The sequence below is a fragment of the Cheilinus undulatus genome, linkage group 9, assembly GCF_018320785.1.
Source record: "Cheilinus undulatus linkage group 9, ASM1832078v1, whole genome shotgun sequence".
NCBI classification, from domain to species: domain Eukaryota; kingdom Metazoa; phylum Chordata; class Actinopteri; order Labriformes; family Labridae; genus Cheilinus; species Cheilinus undulatus.
Genome location: NC_054873.1, coordinates 6,948,239 through 6,971,500, shown reverse-complemented (window position 1 = coordinate 6,971,500; position 23,262 = coordinate 6,948,239). Strand labels below are relative to the sequence as shown.

Below are 23,262 nucleotides of genomic sequence, written 5' to 3'. Positions count from 1 at the left end.
ATGCATATTATGCAAATGCATTGTAAGTAATTATGCACATGTATAATCCTGTCATTTAGCTGTACAACCTCACAGAAAATGACAATTCAAATGTCAGCAGCTGAATAACCTACAATGAATGTGTTGAGTGTTGCTGTATGCAGAATGTATGTGCTTTTATAACCTTACATGTTACTTCAGAGGAGTTGAAAGTGAAGTGTCATGCTTGAGGATCCATGTCACGGATTTATGTGGGCAACAATCTTGTCATGGCCCTAATTTGTGCCACCTTTGTGTGAACACCTCCTTTTATTCCCACTAACCATAGTTTGTATTTTAGAGTTGAGAATGAGTGTAAGTTGCAAGCTTGTAGCCACAATCCCATAGTAAACAAGTGTTTTTATATATCAATAAGCATGGTGTTGCCTCAAGGTTAGGCAATGAATAATCTCTGTGTGCATACAGAGATTTTACATAGAGGACCTAAACAGAGAGGTCAGAATTCCCATCTTAGGTGCTTAATTTTTGTTTGTAGTTATTTCAAATCTGATTTGATTGATTGAGTACATGATGACGACAGCAAACAGGCAGAACTTTGTCTCAAGTACAAACCATAGTCACAGGATTTACTATCTCTGTTAAGAAACATCTGAAAGTACAGCTAACAATCCATTATAGATCAAGCATTTCATCACCGGATACTTCACTAAACCTAAGCATCGTGATGCTAACAGACATGAGGGATTAAACTGTTTCTGCTTGGAGAGAGACAGTCACAGCCTACTTCTTTTAATCATTCAGGACTACAGACAAGTGAAACGTGGATTAAAAAAACACCTTCATTAGGTAAGATGTTTGTTTCTGCTGCATCTGGTTAAAGTAAAAAATAGATGAGCACTCCAGCAATAAGCCTGCCCCCTGACCTTACCATGAACTCTGATCAGAGCACAGCTGCCTGTCTCTGTGCCAGATCAGACAGACAGAAACTGGGGATTAAATCTACTGTTTTCTGGTACAAATCTCTCTGATATGATACTTTTAATGACCCCTAGGCCACTGTGGCTGATAGATTTGGGAAATTTACCCCACAATGAACAAAAACAGAATGAAGCTGGCTGTTATTTTTCAGTCAAGGCAGACTGTACTGAGATGAACTGCTCAGTGATTTTGTATCGGTGTAGCATCAGGGGGGCTGTGTAATTCCCCATAGCAGCCGGTGATGTGGGGTTGCTACATTTGCCCCAGCCAGGAAAGAGGTGAACACATTCTAATGGTGTAAATCCAAAATTCAGTCCCACATACATCTGTGTTTTGCGTTTTTACAGCAGCCTTATTTCAATATATATGGTTTGTTAAGACACACATTTGAATTCAATTTTACAAGGACTTGAAGCTACAAATCTGCTTGGCACTTCTTATGAAATAAAGCCAACCAGCGGTTAAATTCTCTCTCTCTTCCTAAAACTCGTCAAAAAGGAACAGGCAAAACTCTGCCATTTTGGCAAACTATATTCCTTTAAATCTGGAAAAATTAAGTTGATTCAGTTTCTTTGCAGGATGAAACCACTGAGGTAGTCATGATATTTTATGTACAGTGTTTGTGGACTGAGATGTATCAGATAAAAAGTGCAACCATGGGGAAAAGAGAAGAGATAACCTTTAAATCTCCATTCAGATAACACAAATAGGGGTTGTTTACCTTCAGGAGGCGGTTCATGTCGGCCTCCATGTTGGAGATGGTCATTCTCTGCATAATAATGTCAGTGACCCGTCGCTCCAAAGACTGCCATTTATTACGGGCCACTCTGGTGGAGTAAATTCCCGCTGTACGTCTGTAGGACAACCTGCACATGAGATATATAAGTGTATCAATATATAAGTGTCATATGGTTCAATCACAAAAGGAACTAAAACAAGGTAAACTGTACTCTAGTTTTCAAATATTTAACCCATTTATGAGCTTAGATATCAAAACAATCAAAACTAAGGCATTAATTGTGATGTGATTTAGGTCCAGAATTATGCATTATTTTTCCTTTCAGCACATTTTGGTAAAGCCACTTCAAGAGTATATTTTGGCTTTAAATGTCTGCAGATATTAAATCCACCCAAAAAACAATTTATACTGAAATAGTTTCAGAATGACTTATTTAATCTGTTTTTACAGAAATTTACTTGTTAGCCATTATAAGTAAATATTAAAAGAAAATGGGGTAAGACTGGCAGAAATGTTGCAAAAATTGTCAGGATTAAGGGATGAAAAGGGCTAAAAAATGGCAAACGGGCGATAAGTGTCAAAACCAGTTGTGTAGTGACATAAAAGTCGAAAAATTTGCAAGAAAAGTGGTGAGAAGAAGTTAAAATATGGCAGAAAATGGCAAAAGAGGAAGCAAGAGGCAAAAAGTATGAAAAATGGGTTAAAAATGGCAAAAATTGTGCAAAAAAGTAATGGAAAGGGTTTAAAAAACTGGCAAGAATAAAGGAAAAGTGGCAAAAATTAATACAACAGTGGTACAAAGGCGATAAAACATGTAAGAAAAGTGGTTAGAAAAGGGATAGAGAATGGAAATATTGGGTTTAAGAAGCAAAAGATTTCAAAAATGGGTTAAAAGTAGCAAAAATTTAGCAAAAATAGCCTGGCAAAGTGGTGAAAAGGGGTTAAAGAGCGGCAAAATGGGTGGAAAAAAAGTGGTTTAAAAGGTGCGCGACCTGACGGTTGAGTGGTTTAAGGCGCACACCATGTATGCCGGCAGCCTGTGTTCTAATCCGGCCTGTGGCCCTTCGCCGGATGTCTCACCCCCACTCTCATCCCTGTTTCCAAGTCTATCCACTGTCCTCCTCTATCCAGTAAAGGGGCGAAAAGGCCCAAAAATAAATCTTAAAAAAGAAATAGGTTTAAAGTGGCAGAAATTATAAAAGATTAGTTAAGAACAAAAAATGTTGTAGAAATGGCCGAATGAAGTAGTAAAAATAGGGTTTAAAGTTTAAAAAAAAAGTTAATATTGGTGATAATCATAATTGGGAAGGGCCCCTCTCTGGGATTTTCAGGGGTCCAGCCGAGTCAATGGGCGGGCCTGTGTCCTTGTGGCTTGCTGCATTAGAGATTATAGGGGATAGATATCACTGAAAATACCTACAAATTTTCTGGGTTTTGAAAGGAAATACAAATACTAACACAATAATATGTTAAACAGACCAGAATATTTATTCAATTTTTATTTATTTGAAAGTCTGGCCCCCAGAGTCTCTGTCAAGACTAAATCTGGCCCTTGTGCAAATGTTGATGAGCCCTGCTTTACATGGACTTGAGTCTCCTGGTTTTGAGTCATTTCCCAGTTACTTGGACATTTTATGATTTAGAAATAAAACATACACACCCAACCACTTCTTTTTAATCTCAAGTGTTGATTAGATTTGTGTGATTAGACGTTTAGTGTGGCACTTACATATTTCGAAATTTGGCATTTTTAAGTGTAGGAAAGCTGATCTACACAACAAGGCCATAAGGTGAAAGAAAAAGCTTTATATTTAGCAGTCTTCCTCATTATCATATCTGGAATCTCTATTTTGCTCTGGATACACCCTCTTTCACACAAACGCTCACCGTGTACCGTTGGGAGCCGCGTTGCCTGAGGAGTACATGCGTCCAGATGGCGGTCTGTGTGGCGAGTCCTGGACTGGATCGGGCAGATTGACCTTCCTGACAACCTTACCTGAGGTGGGTCTGACCTGCCTCCTCAGAGCCGTCACCTGACACACATGGCACACAGAGAGAAGTAAGAATAGTTCAGCGCTGAATGAACACCACGTGTATCTCTGCATGCATAATGTATCACGAGTTTTTCTGCATGCATAATGAATGAACTCAATCCACATCCATCTGCTGTTGCTCCTCACCTCCTCTGTCTTTCTCCGTAGAATCAGCTCCTGCTGCCTTTTCTGAGCCTCCAGTAGCTTCAGTTGGTGCTGAAACACAACAACAAATGAGTTATGGTATTAAAACTCAAACAGGGCTGTGCAGTATTGGCTTCAGGCCTTACAGGGGAGAAGAAAATTGAATGGCCAGACTCCATTAAAGTCTCAGACAAAACACAAACATCTTCATTTTTCAATGTAAACAAGACTAAAGCAAAACAACCAAACTTATGTTAGATTTTGTGTCATTCTACAAAGAAACTTTAAAACTTTTATCTAAAAAGTTGACAGTGGCTTACACACTCGTGCTACCACTGTATAGAAAAATAAAGTGCTAAAACGTGCATCCTAATCTTGATTGAAGCTGCCATAGTCACATATTGCCCTGACATTATTAAAATTTGCCCCATAACATGCTGTACTGCAAGCAGTGCTACTCTGCTCAAAATGTACAGTGAGGGGCCTGAGGCCCCTTACCGCATGTCTCTCCCTGCTCTCTTACCTGTTTCTGACTCTATCCACTGTCCTCTCCTCTATCAAATAAAGGCACAATATGCCCAAATATAAACCTTTAAAAAAAAAAAAAAAATGTACAGTGAGACAGCGGCACAGACCAGAACCATGGAGGTTGGCACCACTTTTTACCATCTTTTCTCCCTTGTTAGATCATAATCTTGCATGACAAAGGGAAGGTTATACCGATAAGTATATTATGAATCTTGTGGTGTGATGGTTTTATTGAAAATAACTCTTGGTTAAGGATATCACCTGACTGTAGATTTGTAAGTTTAGGGAACTGAGGAATAATTTTGGAAAATATTGACATGCAATATTTGCAAATTAAAATACTTCAAGTACACATTTTTGCATGTTAACTACAGGTAATGCAAACAAACTAGGAGGCAAATATGATGCAATAAATGATCGCTAAATAGGCACATTTAACGATGGCATCATCGTCAAAAGGACGCGCTTCAAAGTGCACAGTGAACACCACACAGCTGCCCCATTAGCTCAGCAAACACACAGTACAAAGAGAGAGGCTGACGGAGACAGCAGGATTTATTCAAGAGAGATGACGAGAGAGCTATGTCATTTCTCTACTTTAATTTTATCAAGTTACAAAGATTATATCAAAGCTGAAGAATCTAACCAACTACACACAGCTCCACAACCAGTTCAGCCTAATTCAGCCCAGCCCTGTCCATATTTCTGACCATTTTCTAGCAAGTCGGGTCAAATCCAATGTGAGAGATTTTTGCTTTGTGAATCAAATCTTCTCCCCTTTATTTAGCCACAAACAGCTGCTATCAGGATAACAAACGTCCTCGCCCTTTGTGTGTGAAGGAAAACCTGCCATATACAAGTGTGCCGTCATTCATCCCGACTGATTTAACCTGTCATTATTATAAAACTGTAACGCCACATTAATATCAACTGATTTAATTCACATACCATTCAGTATCATGCCAACAAGAGGTGGCATTGTGGTTGTGGTATCAGCAGATATCAAAACTTCTGCTGCTATTTAAAGGAAACCTGCATGATCAGACAAGTTTATCTTGTTGGATAGATATTTGTATCTCTCATATGTATATTGAACTAAAAAAATCCAACAAGATCAAAGTATCTGAACATGCAGCATTCCTCAGAAAACCGATATTTTGGTTGTGAATATCAGCACATATCAACTGTATATTTTTGCCATTTGTAAAAATATGATTGTAAGGTTTGAGGTTTGACCAACAGGCCTTTGCCAGTTGAGTTTTTCTTGGTTCACTCAGTCTTTTGACCTCAAAGTGTTTTAAGCACTCAAAATCATTTCTTTATCATTACACATTAAAAATGTGTTCAGAGGACTGAAGTTTTAGGGTTGAAATTCATATTTGAAAATCGGAGGATGTCACTTACTTCTTGTTTGCGTTGGTCTTTCTTTAAGGAGGCGATCTCTCGGTTTCTACGAGACTCATTCATCCTGTTCTTCTCCTGCTGCTCCTTCATCTGCTTCATGAGACGAACCTGACCAACAAAATCAAAAACCCCTTCATGACATAGAAGGTTCGTTACAGCACACTGGTGAACATTTAGGCTAGTCTATGGGTGCTGTGGGGATCTTTACTAAGTTATTTTTACAACGATACAACAACTAAAGATGTTGTAACACATGTCAAAGAGGTTGTTTGGCATGGATGTGGATATGGTGTGCTTCAGGCAAGATAAGAATGTCCACAGCCCACTGTATCTTTCTTAAACCCATGACCAATCATACCTTTGTCTTCTTCATTTCAGCCACATCCATCTGCAGCTTCTTCAGCTGTTTCTCGTACTGTGATTGGTTCTTCAGCAGGCGGGCATGCTCCTTCTGTGCAGACTGGAGTTTCTGCATCTCCTTATTCATGACGCTCAGCTTCTTCTCGTATTCAGCCTTGATTTTTTTGGCCTTGTCTTCTGTGCCGCTCTCTACTGAAGCTAAACGCATTGAAGATAGAAATCATTAAAAAAACTGATTGACACAAAAAGTCTGATACTTAAAAAATCTTTAAATGGTAAGTAGCTCAGTCTGTTTTTCTTTAATGGTTTATTGAGTCAGAAACCTTGATCTAAGCTGTCAAAAGTCTCTTTTATTCTTGTTAGACAAGCTTAAAACTCCTCCATCCTTTAATATCAGCCTCAGCTTTGATCTGTTAGTGCTGATAAACATAAATGCAGCTGTCATCGTCTGGCTGCTTGCAGAGATTACTCACGACAAACTTCTAAGGCTGCTATGAAGAACAGAAAGTCTGGGACATTTGTCTGATATTTGTTTCATTTCCTGAGCACAAAATCTGCATTTAAACGTGGCAAAGATAAAAATTCTTCAAAACACAGCTGGACAAGAGAGAACTTAAATATAAACCCCTTTAAGACTGAAATAACCTCACAGAAAGCACAGACATTAAAAGTGAAACCCACATATCAAATCTGGTGGATGAGCCTGAGCATGACTGGATTAATTTTACACATTTTAAATCTCTCAGGGATACATGACACCCCCCCCACCCCCCCGTGGCAACTGGCTCATACTCATGTTTTGAAGGACACGGTCCCGCTCCAGCTGGGTGTCCCTGATCTTGCACTGCAGCATCATCAGCTTCTGCTCATACTGCTGTTTGAGTGTGTGCAGACGCCGCTGGCTGTTCTCCAGCTCGTCAATCAGCTTCTGTTTGATGGCGATCTCACAGGTGATGTTGGCCAGGTCGGCCTGGAAGTTCTCTGTTGTAAACAAAGTGAGATTATCTTACAACTTCGAATGCACAGTGGCTCTCAATCAAAACAATAACAAATATATGATGAGTACAGACATACCATGGCTGCTTACTTCTTGTTTTTAATCGAGGACTCTGTTCAGTAAAAAAAACCCTGCACACCATTTATATTTCTTAGTGCAATTTTCTGGATGAATTTCACGAAAGAATGGAGAATGGCTGTTAAAAGTGGCCTTCCTGGTTTGTCCTGAAATCCTGGAACTTCTTGCAACATGAACCAGGAAGTTATGATTTTACTGCAAGTTCATCTATGGAACAAAAATGGCTTGTTCAGTAAATATACCTTGTGGAGTGAAGTTTGCTTCTTCAACTACTGAAGTGCAACTTCATGTAGAAGCAAACTTGATGTCTGGGTTGACTTGCTCAGCCTGCTACCACTGTGCCCCGGATAAGCTGAAGAAGATGGATGGAGTGTTTTCCACTAAACAGAGTCATAATTTAAAACAAGAAGTAAGCAATGGAGGTGGATGTTTACAACTGGACGCAGAATATCAGGGCTGATGTTCAGCATATGGCCAATTGTCTATATCAGCATATTATCTCACTAATCACCAATAAAATTGCTTAAAAAGTGTGCAGCTTTGGTTCCATTGTACTGTGTGCTGTCCTCCTGACACTCAACAGTCTCACCGCATGTCCCACCCACAACCCTGTCTGACTGGCAAGACGTCATAAGTTACACCCAATCAAAAGCCTGAGGATCACTGCACCGAGGAGTCTTTACCTTACTGATCTTCCTCCAGACTCTTGGACCTTGATTTCCAAATGAAATGCTAAATTTTGTTTAACCTGAAAACAGATCTTTGGGACAGTTATTCTTTTTTTGTCCAAAATTTTCACACATAAAATAAATAAATAAATAAATAAATAAATCGATTTCATGTTGTTCCAATCATGTTTGCACACCAATGCCAAATTGTTTATCCGTCATATTTTTTGGGGGGAATTTAAACGAAATTTCACATCAGTCCAAGTCATTTAGATGGATGATTGAGGATTCAAAACAGTGCTTCCTCCTTGCTTGTTTACCTCCACCAGACCCCTTCTCTCTTTTTCTCGCTCCCGCACCGAAACCTCACTTTAAACACCAAAGTTTGCTTATTTATTATGTGGATATCAACCATGGAAATATAACAGATAGTTGGGTGATTGATGATTCAGATCAGCACCTGTTGCTTTATTCTCTCTTGCTCATTCACCTCTGCCCAACCCCTCCTCTCTCTCCCCCTCTCTTGCACTGAAACCTCACTTTAAACACCGTAGTTTGCCATTTTATGTGGATATCAGCCATGGAAATAAAACAGATAAAGGCAGAAGTTGTAGCCTTATAACAGGTCATGACAGAGGGTGCATAGAAAAGTTGTTCTCCATCTCTCCAACTTGGCTCAGCGCTATGACCCATGAGCATGTGCTGTATGAAGCTCTCTGTCAGGATGGATCCAGCTCTAGCCACAGGCTCGCAGTACAAAACAATTTTCCACATTCTACAAATTTTCGCAGTGGAGGCAAATAAAAAAGCATTGGACTCAGTGTGCAAGGTTGTCATGTTTTTTTAGATTACGGATCCGATTAAAAAAATGCTTCAAGGGTGTAAAGACCTTTAGAATATAACACTTCAAGTCCATTTCCTGGACCTGTCCGTGTGGTGGCTCCAGCTTTTGTCAACTCCTTGTGAAGCTCCTCTAAGTTCTTGAATCTGCTTTGTTTGACAATCCTCTGAAGGCTGAGCTCATCCCTGTTGCTTGTGCTCCTTTTCTTACCACACTTTTCCCTTAAATCAACTTTCCATGAATATGCTTTCATACAGTCTCTGAGAACAGCCGGCCCTTTCAGTAGGCTTACCCTCCTAGTCAAGGGTGCCAACGATTGTCAAGAGTCAAGTCCAGAGTCTTCCCCATGGTTGTGGTTGTAACTAATTCTGTGCTAAGGTGGCTGATCTCATGTGGGCGGCACAAAACATTCATGAGATACAGTATCAGAACAGTGACTTCTTGGTGCAGTTCATGCCTCCTTATGTAGAAGTGTTTAACCTAACATCCACGACAACGATGCAGCGTCTTTCAGTGCAGCTCTATTCTGGTAGTCGCCTTCTTGGACCTGTTCTTTTGCAGCTACAAAATTTAAGGATTGTCTGGCTTTGAAAACTGATTGAAATATGTGAGTGAAAGTAAGTACTCAACTAAAAAGTGTTTATAACAATGGAGTAGTATTCTTTAATTATTAGGATATTTTAACAGGAAAAAGCTACACCATACCAATCTTAAAAAGAGGACTATTTCTTTATTCTACCATCATTTCCCTTGTTTTTATTTATCAGATAACTGCACACCTCAGTTTCAATACATATGCTGTGAAAATATCTCAACAGTTTGGACTGAAATATGGGTGTAAATTTATGTGGTGCTGTCTGGCTTGTGTTAGTGATTAAACAGCTCCCTCTAGTGGACTATCAGCTGTCTAAGAGTGATGGAGACCATGTGCTTTATACCTTTTTCATCTGACTCTGAGTCAGAATCATCTGAGCTCTCCTCCACATCCATCTCCTCTTCTTCCTCCTCCTCTTCCTCATCTGCTTCCTCGTGGTCGCTACCTTCTTGGACGTCCTACAAAACAACATATTAATGATTTAATATCTAAGGGTTATACTTTAAAGCTAAGATAGAACTGGAGGCGGTATATCGTACCATTTCTGCGTCCTCGTTGACCCGCTCGGCAATGTCCTTCTCTGTGCCTTTTTCCTGCTCGTTGTCGGGAACTTCCTCCTTGTTGGCACTGGAAATTCAGACATGGTTCAGAATCAGTGACAGAATTCACCTTGTGTTCTTGAATGCACATGTTAAGGGAAAAGCTTCTAATAAAACTTCTGTGGGAAATAAAGTATGTTTTAGGTGATACAGCCTTCATAGTTGTAAATAAGTTAATGCATAGCAGGTCTAATCAAGGAAATACACTGTCTTTTTGATTAACCTGTTTGGTTTACTAAACCAACAACACTTGGGATTTTAAATGAGAAAATGCATTATCTAAATGCAAGCAAACATAACAAGAACAAACTTAATAACAGTAAAGATTAACTGTACAAAAACTCTTTGATTTCATCTTAATTTTCTCACATGTGGAAAAGCCAGTGTATCATTTAAAAAAAGGGTGAGCAAAAAGGCATGGTAGGGTTATGCAAAAATAAAAATAACAGTTATTTGTTGGATAATTATCTTATCCAAACAGAAGGTTAGCAACAGCTAAGTGACGCTGGGCTGGCGCAAAAGCATCTTGAAAACTGGACAGAATGGAAATGAAAGATTAACACAGGAAGGTAAAAAATATTTCACCATCTCATTTTGAATTGATTTACACATTTTAAGATGAACTGAAATTTTTCATAAATGAAGATAAATACACTCACAGACTTCATAAGGTGTACCTTTCAATTGATCTCAGTTTGTATGTGCCAATGATGCTAATGCTAATAAGTCTACTCACACCATAGTTAGCTATGGAGTTCCTCAAGGTTCTGTGCTTAGACTGATTCTCTTTATATGCCTCCTCTAGGTAACATTATGAGGAACCCCGCTATAGATTTCCATTGCTATGCAGATGATACCCAACTGTATGTACCCATGAAGCCTTATGAAATCAGTTATTTTATTTAGAAACATGCCTTTAAGATATTAAGACATAAGTGACCAGAATTTTCCTGCTTCTTAACTCAGATAAGACTGAGGTTATTTTGCTTTCCTCAGAGAAGCTTTTTCTAATAGTGTAACTGCTATATGCCCTATTCACACTGGACTAGTAGTACCTAGTGACCTCTGGTAATCTGTAATAATTGTGCAGGACGTCCGTGTTTTTAATCCCATGCGAATTGGCCATGTCTGTAATTTGTGGAGTAAAAACACAATGGAGATTACTGACCATATTTCGGTGCACACAGAGGCCCACAAGTAATTCTAATACCGTGCAAATCAGCAATTCATGTGCCCTTCATTCATTCACACAGTTTCTGCTCTGCTTCCTACAGTTTCTCTTTGCAAGAACATGATCTTAAATCAGTCTTATTTAGCCATACATCTCATGAATAACACAATTAAATATTTGAAATGTGTCACTTAACATTCAGTGGTCAGGCTGCAACAGCTGGTCTGTGTGAAGAGAGTTGCTGTGGATGTGTAAAGACCCCAAATTTATAGAGCACAGAATAACATCAACAACTTTAACTGCAGATAATCCATTGAGGTTCGTATTTAATATTAGATGTCTCCCTTCGTCATACATTAACAGGAGGGACGATTGACGTTCTCTTCTTGTTTCTGATCGGTGGCAGATTCGCACAGGTGACTTACGCAGCCTCGATACGTAATGGGAGATTTGGTGGAGATATTTCACTAGTTTTTTTCTGTAGTCAGTCAAAGACAGCTTACTACAGATCTAAAAATGTTAAAATATGTATCCATATAGGGAAAAAACACTTAAGTGCATGTTGTCTATAGGAACAGTTTATGTAGGACACATGTAGGAAAAGCCACCTGCAGAACACAATGTGCACAAACTGCACTTTTTTTGTATACATTTTCAAAATAAAAATTCACTAAGAACTTTCATTTCTGCAGCCATGCAGAAAAACCTGTAAATTTGAGTACATTACAGACTTTACTTATCCAGTATGAATGCACCAGACCAAACACTGACTCCGGGGGTAATTCACAGTTATTAGAGGTCCACAGGTAATATGAGTATCATGTGAATAGTATATATATATATATAGCATTAGCCTTGCATCCAGCACCACTGTGAGAAATTTAGGAGTCCTATTTGATCAGGATATGTCCTTCAACACCCACATAAAGCATGTTTCAAAGACTGCATTCTTTTACCCTCACAATGTTGCTAAAATCAGGTCCATGTTGTCTCAACGGGATGCTGTAAAGTGTCTTTATACAACTTCAGTTATGAATTGGAGCTATATAAACAAAGATTGACTGATTGGTAAAAACCTGTTCAACTGCTCATTAACACAAGTATTAGAGATGCACAATATTGAGTTTTTGCTGCTATCAGACATATTTTTTTCAGAGGGGACATTTTTTGTACATTTTTGGGGGAACTTAATTGAAAATTTTGGAGGTAATTTCAATAAATATTTCCTGAATTTTCATAGAAATCTTAGGAAATTTGCTTGGCTATTTGGGAGATTTTGTTAGGAAATTTCCCATGGATTTGAGGTGGAATGTATTTGTTGATATTTGGGAATCTGATTGGAAATTTTTGGTAGGATTTGTTTTGAAACTTTAGGGAGTCTGCTTGAATTTCTTAAGGAATTTTCATGGAAATTTGGGGTGAAATTTGAGTTTAAATCTTTTTCAGAAAGTTTCACTGAGGAAGCTGACAGTTTCTGAGCCTCAACTTTGGGTTGTAGATCTTTTATAACAGACATTTTCTTATTCCCTGTTGCCTCTAATTCAATTAGAAAAGCAGGAAAAATGCAGGAAGTTGCAAAAGAGGACAAAAATGTAGTGTGATGGGTCAATAATGAGCAAGAGGGTGACAAAAAAGAAGAGACATCAGGGTTTATTATCTAAGACAGTGCTGATGGAAGGGAGGTGCTTTCTATGAAGCCAGTCTCACTCCAGGTGAGGAAATACCTGCCCATAATAAACTAAAAATTAACTAAAATGCTGAATTAAGGGGAAGCAAAGGAACAGGGATGAGCCAACAGGAGGGTGGATGCTCTGACAAACCTGGCGTCCTCCACCTCTTCCACCACCTCCTCCCTTTCCTCCCTCTCTCTCTCCTCCAACAGCTGCTGGAGTCTTCAGGGAGGAGTGAAGGGGGACAAAGGAAGCAAGAAATGAACGGAGGAAAGAAGGAAATATGGAGGGAAGAGTGGTCAGAGGAAGCTCTGCACTAATAAACACCTCCCATGATGAAGATGGAGTAAAATATCCATTTAAGGTTTAACATTACTGAGATGGATGCAAACCTATGATAACATTAAAAAAACAGCCATTTCTAAATGGGATGTCTAGACGGTGTAAAACAGTCTCACTACCTCTTCTTTTTCTTCCTCTCTCGTTTCTTCAGTTTCTCCAGGTCTTTCTTGGCGAGTTCAATGATGTCAGAGGTTTCCTTCTCAGGGGCCAGCATCGTGGAGGAGAAGGATCCAGGTCCCCCGTAGAATGACTGACGACTGGAGGCCCGAGACAGATTCTTCCTCAGGTTCTCGTTCACAGCCTCGCTCTCCAGGAGTTTGGCTCTGTGGGTGAAATCCAGAACGGAAAAAAACATAGATGAGGGTTTGAAACAGAGGAGGGAAACAGTCGCAGGTTTGCAAGGCACAAGTCTTAAGTCGAATCAAGTCCCAGGTGAAGAGTGCCCAGGTGCCCTGTCAAGTCCAAAGTCCTACACTTTGACTACAGTGACCTGACACTTTGAATATTGCTGTATTGTTTAAATGTAAGTTGAAAATTTTTCTTTAAACTCAGTCTAAATTTTGTTGTCAGATGTTGCTGTAAGTAATGTTTGTTAGGTCAATACATCTGCAATTCTGTATAATAAAAATAATGAAATAACAATAATAATAATAATATAAAAAAAATCAGATCAATTTTACTGTTAAGACATATGTTGATGTGTGATATTTAATTCTAAGTTGCAAAAAAAAAAGCACCTGGCAAAGTAGCTGCTGATGAAAATCAGCATTTTTGCTAACTTAGATAAATTCACATATATCTGATTATTAATGAATACAAACTTTCCCTTTCAAATTAATGAATATAGTGCATTCAGAAAGTTTTCAGACCTTCTTCACTGTTTTCAGTTTTGTGATGTTGCAGCCTGATGCTACAGGCGTTAAAATTCATTTTTTCCTTATTAATCTACACTCAGTGCCCCATCATGACAAAGTGAAGACAAAGTGAAATAACAGCGTTGCAAATTCATATAAAAATATCATCTTTTGTATTTTTCAACTGACAAGCAATTCATCAAAGAATCAAAAAAATTCTTGATGGATAAAACTACGGCTGAATGAACACGAAAAATGATCTAATGTTGCAAATTTGACATGAATTGTTGTATCAAAGAGACTGATCAATTTTATGTCATTCTTATTCTTAACAGGAAAACCATACAAAAACAAGGAGTAAGTAGGAAAGTAGGATTTATTTGCATGATGCATAGAGCAGTTGCTCTCAACTGGTGGGTTGAGACCCAAAAATGGGTTGCGAAGCTGTTTCCAGTGGGCCTGAACCAGTGTCTAGTAAAAAATGGTGTAGAAAGGTCTGAGAATTAATGCAGTCCTTAGTGCGGCGTTTCTCAGCATTGGGGTCGGGACCCCTTTGGGTGTCGGAGACATTGAGAGGAGGTCTCCAGATGCTCTAAAGAAAAAACTATGAATATTTTTCAAATTACACTGTTACTACATTACCCCAAACAATTTTGCCAATTTCAACAACTTTTTACTATGTAAAACCAATTTTTGTCCATTTTGAACCTTTTCCCCACTGTTTTTTCCACCTATAAACCAATTCTTGCCACTTCACACCTAATTTTGCCTCTGTTGAACCCTTAGTGCTACTATTAACCACTTTTGCTCTTTTTAACCACATTTCACTACTTGAAATGCCCATTTTTTGCCAATTTAACCCATTTCTGCCAATATTTCTGGGCCCAGAAAGCTCTCCCATTTATCCCCCTTATGCGCGGCCTTGTCTGCACATAACTATTCCTGATTATGCATGGCTGTGTTCAACCACCTTCAGGTAGAGTGAGGGTCCCTGGTCTCTGACACCTTTATTTTGAGGGCCACGGGCTGAAAAGGTTGAGAACCACTGCCTTAGTAGACATGCGTCCATACATGTTATTTTACTGTATTTCATCATAATAATGGGTTTTTTGGTTGTTCATGATGGCACCATGTCAAACCTTGCAACTAAAATCGTGTCCCCTCTTGGCTGAACCTGTCCAATTATGGATAACATAAATAAAAGACAAGAAAATGTACACATTAGTTCCCCAGAGGGAGAAAAAGTAGGGACTCTTGGAAATGAGGATGCAAAGATAAGGAGCAAATTCTCTCCTGTTGGTAGGCATCAGGATTCATGTCGTTGATGTCAGCTCAGGGTGTAAAAATTTCTGAAATGTGAGTCTTGTCCAGTCATGGTCGTGGGCCATCTTGGATGCGTCATTAATTATGTCACACTACAAGACCATCTGTCAGTCCCAACGCTCTAAATCAGACCTGTGTTTTGACTATGAGCTGCAATGTTGCAGTCCTCGAGCCAGCTTCTACAGAATAAACATGTGGACTGCAGCAAAATTTAACAAAGGTGAGAGTTGTTTACCTGAGGTCTTCGATTTCCTTGATGTAACCCTGGATCATGTTTCCGATTTCTTCTGTTCCACCTTCACCTGGAGGAGAAAAACAATTTAGCGTCAAAAGATATACTGCTAAATAAAGGTTTAACAAAAGAGGAATGATCTTTAAGACTACCTTACGTAGGTATTAAGGAGAAAAAAAAGATTTCTAGCTGGAATGACTAACAGATGAGTAGAAACAGGCACTTTTGCCAAAGATGGAGACAAAAGACAGAAAAACATGACAAAGAATCACATTGCATGGACTTTGCAGATCGGTATGTGCCAGCTCACCTGCTCTGGAGAGGGCCTGGTTAGCCTGATCACTGAGCAGCTGGGTGAGCCTCGCTCTCTGGGCGTCGATGGTCTCCTGCATGGCCTTCACCCTCACCCTCAGGTTGCTGTTCTCGGTCTGCAGCATGGAGTTCTCATGGAACATGTCACTGAAGCTCTCCACACCATCTTCACCCATCAAGCGTTTGCCCTGCAGAGTGGAAAAGGAGTTAGATAGTCTGTACGAGATGCATTTTATAAGTCCATTTCTTTTAACTCTTTCAGTCCCTCACCGTCTTATACTCCATCAGCTCCATCTGCAGTCGAGCGATCTCCGTCCTCAGAGCACTGATCTGCTGGCTGGCCTTGTCCTGGTTCACCATCACCTTGTTCTTGATGTTTCGGGCCCGGTTAGCGTACTTCAGCGTGTTCAGCGTCTCCATGAAGTCTCGGTCAGACGGGCTGATGCACGCAATCATTACTGTTTGGCTGAGACAAAAACAGACGAAGCAAAGATAAAATACAATTTAGCAGGTAGGCTTAAAACAGCTTTTATTAATCAAATAATACATACTGCATGTGTTCACAGTTTTAAAGGACTAGTGATGATATCTAATTTAATTTTACCATAAAAATATCTATAAGGTCTAGTTTTTAGATAATTTTTCACCTAATTGAAATGGTGAAATCCATCAATATTTATTGACAAGGGCCATGTAAGTTTTTTAAAATTTAATATTATTTTTTTATATTGTCCATCATGTGCTTCACCAAGAAATACTATCAGGTGCAGGTCTATTTTCTTTTAAAAATCTCAAGTTTAAATGTTCCCCCTTTTCTGCAACTAAAATAACAATTTTAATGTGTGGTTTTCAAATCCTAGTTTCTTCAATGTTAAATGTTTGGTAAAAACAACATATATGAAAACTATAAACCAAAAATACTCTTCCGTATTAAGAGGCAAGTTACTGAGTGAAACTGACAAGAACAGAGACAGGAAGTACTTGAAGAAAAAGCCTAAATGAGCATGCACTGACCTGTTTCCTCCAAGTGAGTCCTGCAGAAGTCGGGTCAGTTTGGAGTCTCTGTAAGGCACATGTGAGCTCCTCTTGCTCCGGTCACCCAAAGCGCTGATTACATTCCCCAGAGCGAGCTAGAAACAGAAAAAAAGATGAAAACGTATTCTCAAGTTGTGAAGAAATTAAGTACATAGACAACCAAAATTGATACATACAAAAACGAGGCATAAAAGAGGCAATGAACCACTTAGCAGGAAATGCTCCAAAACACTCATCAAACTTAGTAAAGAGGTTGTCAAATAGAGGTATTTCCTTGTTCCATAGAGCAGAGGGGACTGTTATAAAATTCAGCCACTAGATGGCAGTCACACTCTTCAGCACCACTGTAGTAAAATGAAGGAGGGATGAAGAGTCTCACCAATCCACAGTTGATGGAGATGCCCTCTTTGGCTCGGTCTCCCGTCGCTCCGGTTCTCTTCAGCCTCTCAGAACCGGCCAGGTCCACGAAGTGAAACTTGGCTGTCAGTGTCTCGTACTCGTCCATCTCGGAGTTTCCGTTGGAGACTCTGTTGTCAGTCTCATTGTCTTGCTGTTGCATTGACAAAAACGAACACTGTTATGCACACTGATTTTCCTAACAGAATTTCTTAAACTGTTTGAATATTTCTGAGACAGTACTGACATTGTCGGAGGCACAGACGCGAACTTGGCACAGGTGGATGGTGAAGATGGCGTGGGATCGAGAGCTCTGGACGTTCATCTGAGTGCTGGCTGTGGTGCGAGACAGAGCGCCCAGCTTCAGGCACTGTATCATCTAAAGAGTAAAAGACAAAAGTTTTCAATATAGCTGACATGGCCGGAGTAACCATCATTAACCAGAACTACCAGACATTTATAAAAGCAGCCAGTGCAGAAACAAGTGATATATGGACTATTTATGAATGAATATCTAGTTGTAAAGATCCTGATAACACTGGCAAAGAGGTTTGTATTCAAGAACTGAGATGAATGCACATCTGTGGATAAGCATTATCAATTTACTTCAATAAGTGTGCATTATTTAAGCTTTAGTGTTGAATGGTGAATGGCTAGAAGTTTAGATTTGGCATTGTACGTGTGTTCATCCCTCTATATTAGAAAACTGATACATGAAGAGTTTGTCTTTGCAGATTTTAGCAAATAAATCCTCCTATCCTGGTGTAATCGAAATGCACATGTGCATAAAAATAAGGGCTGAACGGTTTGCAAAAATAATATGATTGCGATTCTTTTTCCCAATATTGCTATTACGACTTAATATGCAATTATTTGTATGTATATTTGCATAAATACAAGCAATAAATCATTCTAAATTAAAATGTGCACATTAGATAGAAGATAATAGGGGAAAACAATTTAAAGCAAATATCTAATTCCAATTATTTTGGCTCATATTGCAACTTTGTTATCAATTGCTATATTCAAGGGGATAATCATTTCCATGACAATGTCATTTTAAACAACAAAAACATAAACATTACTAAAGCAGGAAATTTTATTCTAAAAAAAAAAGTAAAAAAGTATTAAACTGGTATTTTTACACATTTCAAGTAAGAGAGATATTGCAGCTTTTGTGATTTTAAATTGCAACTGGCCATATTGCGATTTAATCAGATTTGCAATTAATTGCCCAGCTCTAATCAAAACACTAGATAACATTTTAAAATTCATTCCAAATGGCAGTTACGATGAGACTGATTTTTGCATCTTTACCTCAGCGGCAGAGGACACAGTCCGCGTGGTCACACCGACCGTGTAGATCCCCCCGTTGGCGTCCTCATGGATCTTGATGTGAGATTTCTGCTTCATGTCTCGTGCCGAGTCAAACAGGTCCAGAACTTCCTCGTTATAAAGCTACAGAAAACCAAAACACAAAGAAAATACACGCAATAATCAAAAAAGACAGGAAAGACTACATCAAATAAAAAATACAAAACAAAAATATTTCACTAAGTAGCTATAGGAACTATCTTGTTATCTTCAATATTGCATGGATTTCTAATCAGATCTTAGCCCCTCTTTTGCCCTCTAATATCTTATTACTTATCTGCCTTCAGGCTTACCTTTTTGTAAATTGTTGATGCCACCTTATTGCAAAGAAGTGGTTGGAATTATGAGGCGCCCGGATTTGATGTATTACTTATACTTCAGGTGCATGTGTTCTCTCAATACATTGTACATCTTTTTCCTTTAGTCTTTATTTTTTACATATAGGTCTGTATCATGTCACGCCTGAGCTGGTTTTCTTGTTTTGTTAGGTTTTTTTTTTTTAATTGGACAAAAAACTAATAATATCAAAAATAAATATTTCAGACTCTCATACCCAGTGTTAATTTAGGCAGCTTTTTTAAATTTTAGTCTTGTTTTTAGATGAAATGTCTTTTAGTTGTAGTCACATTTTAGTCACGTCTATCCATTGTAGTTTTAGTCGACGAAAACTCGAAAACATTTAGTCTAGGTTTAGTCCATAAAAAGTCCCCACATTTTAGTCTTTACTTTTAGTCCAAGCATTTATTTCCTAGCCTAAATCTGGTACCAAATCATGACAGTGTGTTCTGTGCCAAACCTGGGGTCCCTGCTTTCTACAGCTGAGAGGCTGAACAGCTTCATTGTTTTTAGACAGATTTTCCCAAAGTAGAGAAATATCTGGGATTTTGAATGTCAGACAAAAACTACATTACATTTGAATCTAGTTTAAGTCATCTTGACGAAAACTAAACTTACTTTTTGTCAGTTTTAGTCATCACAGATCTATTTTTTTGTTAGTCTTAGTCTAGTTTTTTATCATGGAAAAAATAGCTGTGGCCAAACATTTTTAGTCATAGTTTTAGTTGGCAAAATTAACACTGGTCTTACCACAATCTTTAGGTGCATGAAAATTGTTAGCAAACTGATTCTTTTTTTTTTTATCCCTTTGGAGATACTACCATGCAAAACCAGAAAAGACACATAATTAAACTTTTACTTTAATTTCTAATGCAGCCGCCTTGAACAAAGGACATGCCCACCTAGAAGGTTTAAGTAATTAAAGGACAGTCATAAGAGAAAGTCTACTTGGTCTTGTCTGCTGAATTTGTGAATATAATAAAAACAGGTAATATAGGGATAACACCCTCCAGTTGGATCTTCTTAAGTCCTTTTTAAGAATTGGCGAACAAAATTTCCACAAATTCTCGACAGCTCATATTTATTTAATGAAAAGCTGTTGCAGTTCGGTTCTTAGATTAAACAAATTACTGTAAATGACTAATAACCATTTCTCTGGATCTTGGCTGAGATGTTTCTACGCCTTGATTGGAGTCCATCTGTGGTAAATTAAATCCATTGTATATTAGAGCAAAAACCAAGCCACAAGGTCTAAGGAACTTCCTGCAGAGCAGTGTGGACATGGGACAAAGTTCCAGAAGGAACTTTATGTTTGATTATGGTAGAATGGCTAGATAGAAAAATCAGTGCAAAACACATGAAAGCCTGCTTTGGGTTTGCATAAAATAACTCCAACATCCATTCTACTTTAAGCACAGATCAGTGGAGGGCTGTAGTGATGGTTGCCTTCCTGGAACTTTGTCCCACCTTCAGACAGGATCTCTGGAGCTCAGTCAGAGTGACCATCAGGTTTTGTTCTCCCCTCTTACTAAGGTCCTTCTCCCCTGATTGCTCAGTTTGGCCAGAAGACCAGCTCTTTTTAAGAGTCCTGGTTGTGCCAAACTTCTTCCTTTCAAGAATTATGTTGGCAATGGTGCTCTTGGTAACCTTCAGAGCAGCAGGATCTTTTTGTAGCCTTCCCCAGATTCCCTGTCAACAATCTTGTCTCTGAGCTCTGCATATGCATTGTCAGCTGTGAGGTCTTCTATAAAGAGGTGTGTGCTTTTCCAAATCATGTCCAATCAGTTAAATTGACCACAGCTGCAAACAAGGTGTAGAAACAACTCAGCAAAGATCAGGAGAAATGGGAGGAAGCTGAGCAACATTTTAAATGTTTTTGCAAAGGCTCTGAATACTTATTTCAATGTGATAAGAAATATAAATATGCAAAAACTTCAAAAAGTCAGTTTTCATTTTGTCACGATTGGGTACTACATGTAGATAAATGAGAGAAATGTTGTTTTTCAACTGTAGCTTCAGGCTGCAACATTACAAAACTGAAAAAGTGAAGGGGGTCAGAATACTTTCTGAATAAACTGTATGTAATGGTTCCAGTATGAAAGTTTAGGGTCATATGTACACAGTAATCTGAGTGTTCCCTGCATAAATCTCTCATTTTTTTATTGTTTAGTGCCTTATTTTTTCAGTAACCACCTGCTCTATGGATGATCTCTATGCTGTTTCTAGGAATCCATTCAAACATTGATGACAGATTCAGGGAGACTTGAAATACAACCGTGTGTAAAAGGACAAATGTAAAAAACATAACTGAGGAGAATAAAGTCTGAAAACTTCACGTTCTGCAGTGTTGGATTTCCGCATGCATTCACAAATCATCCACCTCTCCACTTTCAGGTCCTCTGTAGGAATTTGAACACTGTCACACTGTGACAGAGCAGAACAACTGTCTGCTACACCAGTCCTGTTAACTCTTCCTGTCCGGACTGAGACACCACCACCCCCTCCCAGCACCTCCTAACCCCCAGATGACAGCTGCTGCAGTTCAATTGTCAGTGTGGATGTTTGCAAATGATGTAGTGCTGCTGTCAAAGCTTGTTAAATGAGCTGTGTCAACAATATAAGCCTGACCTGTGACATCTCTTTATAGCAAGCACTACTGCTATTATACTTAAGTTTAAATACCCATAGTTTTACAGTGATAAATGATAGAAAACTATTATCCATGCTGCAGTGAAGCTAGGGGTTTACCTCTAGGAATTGGGCATTTATCTTAAACTCAGGTACGGGTCGTCCCTGCTCCTGGGCAGCCTGGCGGCGCTCCTCGATGCCCTTGAAGAGGTGTTGGACAGCACGGGGAATGATACCCAGCTCATCATCCAAAATGTTGACGTCAAAGCCCGTCCCCATGGTGTAGGTCTTCCCTGAACCTGTCTGCAAGGAGAGGAGAAAATGAAAGAATAAATTGTCAATGAAGTACTTCTGATTCAGATGAACACTGCAAGCAGATTGGCCAATGATAACACAAAGTACAACCTCAATTCCAAAAAAGTTGGGACATGTAAAATGTAAATAACAACAGAATGCAATGATTTACAAATCTCATAAACCAGCATTTTATTCACAATAGAAAATAAACAAAATGTCAGATGTCAAAACTGAGACATTTTACCATCGTATGAAAAATATAAACTGCTTTTGAATTTTATAGCAGCAACACATCTACAAAAAAGGGACAGGGCCATGTTTTCTATCGTTTAGCATCCCTGCTTCTTTAAACAGTCTGTAAACGCCTAGGAGGTGAGGAGACCAGCTGCTGGCGTTTTGGGAGACAAATGTTGTCCCATTCTTGTCTGATGTGGGGTTCTAACTACTCAACAGTCCTGAAGGCCAGTTCAGGACCCAGGCTCTTCTTCTGTGAAGCCATGCTGTTGTGATGGATGTGGTACCTGGTTTAGCATTGTCTTGCTGAAATAATCAAAGGATTATTTGGATTATATGGATGGGAGCATAAGCTGCTCTAAAACCTCTATCTACTTTTTAGCATTGATAGTCCCTTTCTAGATGTGTCAGCTGTCCATGCCATAGGCACTAATGTAACCCCATACCATCAGAGATGCAGGCTTTTGAACTGTGCCAGGATAACAAGATGGATGGTCCCTCTCCTCTTTAGTTCCCAGGACAGGGTGTCCATGTTTTCCAAAAAAAAAAAAAAAATTTTGATTTATCTGACCACAGAACAGTTTTCCATTTTGCCTCAGTCCATTTTTAATGACATAGGACCCGGAGAGGAGGTGGCATTTCTGGATTTTGCCACCTGAGGGACCAAAGATCACCTGCATCCAATACTGATCTTTAGCTTTGTTCCTTGTTCACTCAGATTTCTCCAGATTCTCTGAATCTTTTGAAGATATTTTGTACTGTGGATGGTGGGATGGGATATTAATGTCTTTGCAATCTATCATTGAGGAACATTATTCTAAAATTGTTCCACAATTTTTAGACAGAATTTATCACAGATTGGTGAATCGCTGCCCATCTTAACTTTAGAGAGACCCTGCTTCTCTAAAATGCTTCTTTTACACCCAGTCATGTCACTGACCTGTTGCCAATTGATCTGATTAGTTGCAAAAATCTATTTACATGTTACACAGCGTCCCATTTTTTGGGGGGAATTGGGGTTGTAAAAGTACAGGTAAAGCTAGTCATGTTAGCTTGGAAGTGATATGCTGACCTCAGCTGTTAAAGGTGCATTATTATGATGATTTTAGCTGCTG

General features: G+C 38.9%; 1 protein-coding gene across 7 annotated transcripts in view; it reads right to left on the bottom strand.

Moving 5' to 3' along the window:
• LOC121515628 (kinesin-like protein KIF21A) overlaps window positions 1-23,262 on the bottom strand; it is an 89,844-nt gene that overhangs the window by 27,057 nt on the left and 39,525 nt on the right. For 6 of the 7 annotated variants that reach the window (XM_041796493.1, XM_041796497.1, XM_041796494.1 and 3 more), the window contains exons 3-19: window positions 21,737-21,919; window positions 18,596-18,736; window positions 17,526-17,657; window positions 17,262-17,432; window positions 16,862-16,977; window positions 16,118-16,313; window positions 15,846-16,035; window positions 15,539-15,605; window positions 13,246-13,449; window positions 9,884-9,971; window positions 9,688-9,802; window positions 6,958-7,146; window positions 6,164-6,363; window positions 5,806-5,913; window positions 3,877-3,945; window positions 3,584-3,729; window positions 1,679-1,823 (exon numbers count right to left, since the gene is read on the bottom strand). In XM_041796493.1, the coding sequence (XP_041652427.1) occupies window positions 1,679-1,823; window positions 3,584-3,729; window positions 3,877-3,945; window positions 5,806-5,913; window positions 6,164-6,363; window positions 6,958-7,146; window positions 9,688-9,802; window positions 9,884-9,971; window positions 13,246-13,449; window positions 15,539-15,605; window positions 15,846-16,035; window positions 16,118-16,313; window positions 16,862-16,977; window positions 17,262-17,432; window positions 17,526-17,657; window positions 18,596-18,736; window positions 21,737-21,919 (2,460 nt within the window). Of the gene's footprint in view, window positions 1-1,678; window positions 1,824-3,583; window positions 3,730-3,876; window positions 3,946-5,805; window positions 5,914-6,163; window positions 6,364-6,957; window positions 7,147-9,687; window positions 9,803-9,883; window positions 9,972-13,245; window positions 13,450-15,538; window positions 15,606-15,845; window positions 16,036-16,117; window positions 16,314-16,861; window positions 16,978-17,261; window positions 17,433-17,525; window positions 17,658-18,595; window positions 18,737-20,455; window positions 20,695-21,736; window positions 21,920-23,262 lie in introns of those variants that run through there. The other variant, XM_041796500.1, reaches the window with a different exon arrangement.